We start from the raw sequence: 4,574 nt of genomic DNA on the forward strand, positions 1-4,574 counted from the left end.
ACAGGCTACGCTGAATGTCTTGGCGTTTAATCTGAGTGTTTCTGTTGTTGTTGGCATTTCTAGAGTGTGAATCCAAATAGTATGGTGGCCAATAAAAGGTTTAAATGATCATGATGCAAAAATCTGTGGCCTGCCCCCACATCGGATGTTGTTGTTATGAAAGGATATCCTGTTCGTATTGTGCCCTCTGAAGTGGATTAACCGCTGATTGTGTGTTTTACAGATGGTCGTGCCAAGTTGTGCCGAGTTGCATCCGTGTCAAACTCTCCTTAAAGTCACTTGATTTGGATCATCCTGTAATTAAAAAGCAGCAAGCAGCAATAGAATCAAGGAAGTGAAGGACCACCAGCTCCTGGAATACAGGTAGGATATGTATGCCTCTCACACTTTAAGATCTACTACCCTCTAGTGGTAATCTTGGATGGTACACTATTTAGTCAAACAAGTCCTCGAATAAAAATCTATGGTATGACCATCTTTAGTGACCTCTGGTGTTGAGAAATGATATTACACCAACCTCTGCAAAAAGTTAGTTCATCTGTTAACCAAAAGGTTAAGACTACTTATATAAAACCTATATACATTTGCATTTGGTTAGATTGGATTTGGTTAGACATACACATCTATGAAAAACGTTCCTAGATAAGTCAGGGTGCTTTCTTCAATTGTTCAGTTATTGACATTTTTAAAATTTCATGCAGGCCAAGTTCAAATGCAAATTGTATAAATCCCCCCATATTTAATTATATATCTGACTTGAAACAAGCAGAGTTAATTATGTAATCTTGTGCGAATTATTGGAAACACCTTGACCACTCTCTGAGATGCAAAGTAGAGCTGTGAAACATGCTGGATGCTAGCCAACCAGGATGCGGTAGCAGCGATATGGGGAATGATGATAAAACATGCAGGCTGAAGTAGAGTAAGATCAATAATTCAGATACAAGTACCAGACTAACACAATTCTAATCAAGGTGCCATTAGGTGAGGGGGAAAAAAAGGTAATTTGATATCTTAAAACCCTTGATTACCAATTCAATGAATTTTGTCTGTGTGTAATGCATGTTTAGCCTATATGATCCAGATGTCAGGTAATGAATGGTTATAGCATTATGTGTGATATTAAACAATTAGACTCGAGGGGGTGTGGTATATGGCCAATATACTACAGCTAAGGGCTGTTCTTATGACGCAACACGGTGTGCCAGGATACAGCCCTTAGCTGTGGTATATTGACCATAGACAACAAACTCTAGGAACCTTATTGCTATTATAAACTGGTAACCAACGTAATTAGAACAGTAAACAAGTAGTTTTGCGTCATACACGTTGTATACTGTCTGATATACCACGTCTTTCAGCCAATCAGCATCCAGGGCTCGAATGACCCGGTTATAAAAAAAAAAAATCATTATACATTTATTAATAATACATTATACGGTAATGTTATTGGAACACAGGAGTGATGGTTGCTGATAATGGGCCTCTGTACGCCTATGTAGATATTCCATTAAAAAACAGCTGTTTTCCAGCTACAACAGTTATTTACATAATTAACAATGTATACACTGTATTTCTGATCAATTTTATGTTATTTTAATGGACAAAAAATTGGATTTTCCTTTAATTTGATATTTCTATTTTTCATTTTCAATAAATTTGCAAACACTTCTAAAAACATGTTTTCACTTTGTCATTATGGGGTATTGTTTGGAGATGGGTGAGAGAAAAACTCTATTTAAACCATTTTGTAGTCAGGCTGCAACACAACAAAATGTGGAATCATTCTATGGGTATTAATAGTTTTTGTAGGCACTGTAAAGGATATATGTATCAATATTGTCATTTTGAGGTGTAGGAAATGATTACAAAACATATGCATGATTGGAATTTGTCAATAACTTTTAAACTCTCATCTTCCCTTATTGTACTGTAATAATTGCATTACTAAAGAACAGTCTTATGGCATTTGGTGGGTTAGTTATCCTGCCCCTAACGGTGGCCATGTCAACTGTCACAGCAAAATAGTAACTTGTCAAGCAAGTCTTTCACTGCCTTATAAAGGAAATCAATACGAGATTTCCTATTCTACAAGCTAAGAGGGTGAATCTCTTTGAGAATAGTTATAGTTATCTAAAGAAAATCTGCTTGCATTCCATGTTGTTAATCAGATCAGATCTAACCACATTGGGAACTGAGGCACAGTGAGTTTTCATTATTGTATCATGAGGAGGTGACAGCCTTAATTGTAATTGTCACAGTAGGTGTCCAGCCCCACGCTCTCCTCCCAGTTCTTAGCCACGCTATTCTTCTTGTTCTTCTCCGCCATGATAATGGCAGCTACCACGGTGATCACCACGGTGACCGTCAGAATGAGCACTGTCACAGTCTCTCCGACACACAGCTCATCATCCACTTCTCCCATGGACCTGCCCTGTAGTTCGGTGGGCTGGCTGCACCTCAGCTCCTGGTAGTCATCCAGGAAGACCCTGTGGATGCTGGACAACTTCCTGAACACCCTCTGCAGGTCGCAATCACAGTGCCAGGGGTTGCCCTCCAACAGGACATGGAGGCTGGGGGTGTGGATGCTCAACAGGGTCCTGTAGCCCAAGGTGCTTAGACGGTTGAGGGCCAGGTCCAGCAGAGTTAGCGAAGACATAGGAGCGAAGACTCCTGGCTCAGTGGAGCTGATCAAGTTCCCCCGAAGGCCCAGCACCTCCAGGGAGCGCAGTGTGGAGAAGAGGCCTGAACCCAGGGAGGTTAGATGGTTCCCCTCCAGGTGGAGCTGGCGCAGGCCAGTCAGGTAACCCAGGGCTCTGGGCTTTACTGTGGAGATTAGGTTGCTGCTCAGGTCCAGCTTCTGGAGGCAATCCAGGCTGTGGAAGGTCCCACTCTCCAGGACGGTGAGATGGTTGTGATCCAGCAGGAGCTCGGTTAGGGATTCAAGGCCCAGGGAGAAGCCAGGCCCCAGGGCAGAAAGGTGGTTATGGCTCAGGTCCAGCCTCCTCAGCCCCTGGAGGGAGGAGAAAGCTCCGTCATCTACATGGCTGAGGTTGTTCTCTTTTAAAAGGAGCACCCTCAGGCTCCACAGGGTCCCAAATGACCCTGCTTGGACCACTGTCAACAGGTTTCTGGACAGGTCCAGGTACTCTGTGTTGTGGGGGACATTCCTAAGAGGAGTGGTAAGATTCCCACCCGAACAGTTGATATATTTTATATCTGTGAGGCAGCTGCACCCGTCATAGCAAGCAGTCATTTTCTTGAATGTAAAAGTGATAACATACATGATGAATATGAACCAATGGGATGGATCCATCCTGTTCCTGAAATAAATAAAATAACAAAGGCTTATGCATTTCACAACATATCCTGAAAAATGATATGAAGGTGAATTATTTGTGAGTGTTTGTGTGAACACTACTCCCACAAGCTTGAGAAAAGCATCAGATACTTACCCTGTCTAAAAACAACAACTGTTCAAACACTGTTGAATATACCTTGAGTTGGTTTAGAGTGTTAGCCTGTAATTAACAACAGTTATGTCAAATAGACAAAGCGACAGGAACAGCCATTTATTTTAGCACACTATTAAGCCAAAAAAACAAGACGAAGAAGCCACGCCTTACCTGTTGTCTGTGGTAGCTTAATTGTAAAAGTCAGCACACCATGTAGCATATGTCTGCGTCTATCCCGGACTGCCAGCAGATGAACCACACGGAGCAGACAGACCAGACAGCTGACCTGATCCATCTGTCAACCTCTGAAAAGAAGGGGTGGTCTCCTCACATCCCCCTTCCCCCTCCATCCTTCAAACCTTCCACTCCTCTCTAGTGCATCTGTTGACAGGTGAGGGCCACTCTGACAATGGCAGTGTGAATAATTCACACAGTGGCAGGAAGAGAGTCGACTTTCCACCCTGCCTGGTCAAAGTCACATACTGTACCAATGGAGATGGAAGTGATGGCGGTGGAGTGGTTCTTTATTGCATTCTTAGGAGCTAGTAACTTATGCATTTCACTGCACCCGCTAGAACATCTGCTAAACCGTGTATGCGACCAATAAACTTTTGATTTGATTTGAAAGAGGACGAAGACATGGCACTGCATCAATAAACAACACTTTCGATAGTAAGGTCTACGTAGACTAGCCAATGACAGACACAGCAGGTGTCTACAGTAGACAAGCCAATGACAGACACAGCAGCTGTCTGTTATCTTTACCAGCATCATTAAGTGTTGCACACGTGGTTAATTCAGCTACATTGTTATTCCACTCCTTGTAGACTAGACCTTATTTCACTCCGTGTCATTTAGAAGTCACATGCTTACTCTGTAAACCCAGCACAGAGCAGGAGTTTGCTACTAGCTGCCTGGATCCTGGAGTCGGCTGCTCCTCTGCTCCATAAAGATGTGCTGTGCTGGATCCCCACAGCTAAACCCAGCCCAGCTATCAAGTGGAGGAAACATGATTGGAAAAGAGGTTCATTACTCAACCACTGTGAGCTGGGGCACAACACCATGGGAGCAGATGAGTGCTGAATATCAAACCAGACTCTATCAGGGAAAACATGCAGA

The 4,574-nt window shown here is 42.9% G+C and overlaps 1 protein-coding gene across 1 annotated transcript; it reads right to left on the reverse strand.

The window, feature by feature from the left end:
* Nucleotides 1-2,081: 2,081 nt before the first annotated feature.
* On the reverse strand, nt 2,082-3,256 carry LOC123990762 (leucine-rich repeat-containing protein 15-like). The gene has a single exon (XM_046291640.1). It carries the CDS (start codon nt 3,254-3,256, stop codon nt 2,243-2,245), a length of 1,014 nt encoding a protein of 337 aa, XP_046147596.1. The 3' UTR covers nt 2,082-2,242.
* Nucleotides 3,257-4,574: the final 1,318 nt, after the last annotated feature.

Source organism: Oncorhynchus gorbuscha, linkage group LG01 (genome assembly GCF_021184085.1).
Source record: "Oncorhynchus gorbuscha isolate QuinsamMale2020 ecotype Even-year linkage group LG01, OgorEven_v1.0, whole genome shotgun sequence".
In the NCBI taxonomy this organism is placed as follows: domain Eukaryota; kingdom Metazoa; phylum Chordata; class Actinopteri; order Salmoniformes; family Salmonidae; genus Oncorhynchus; species Oncorhynchus gorbuscha.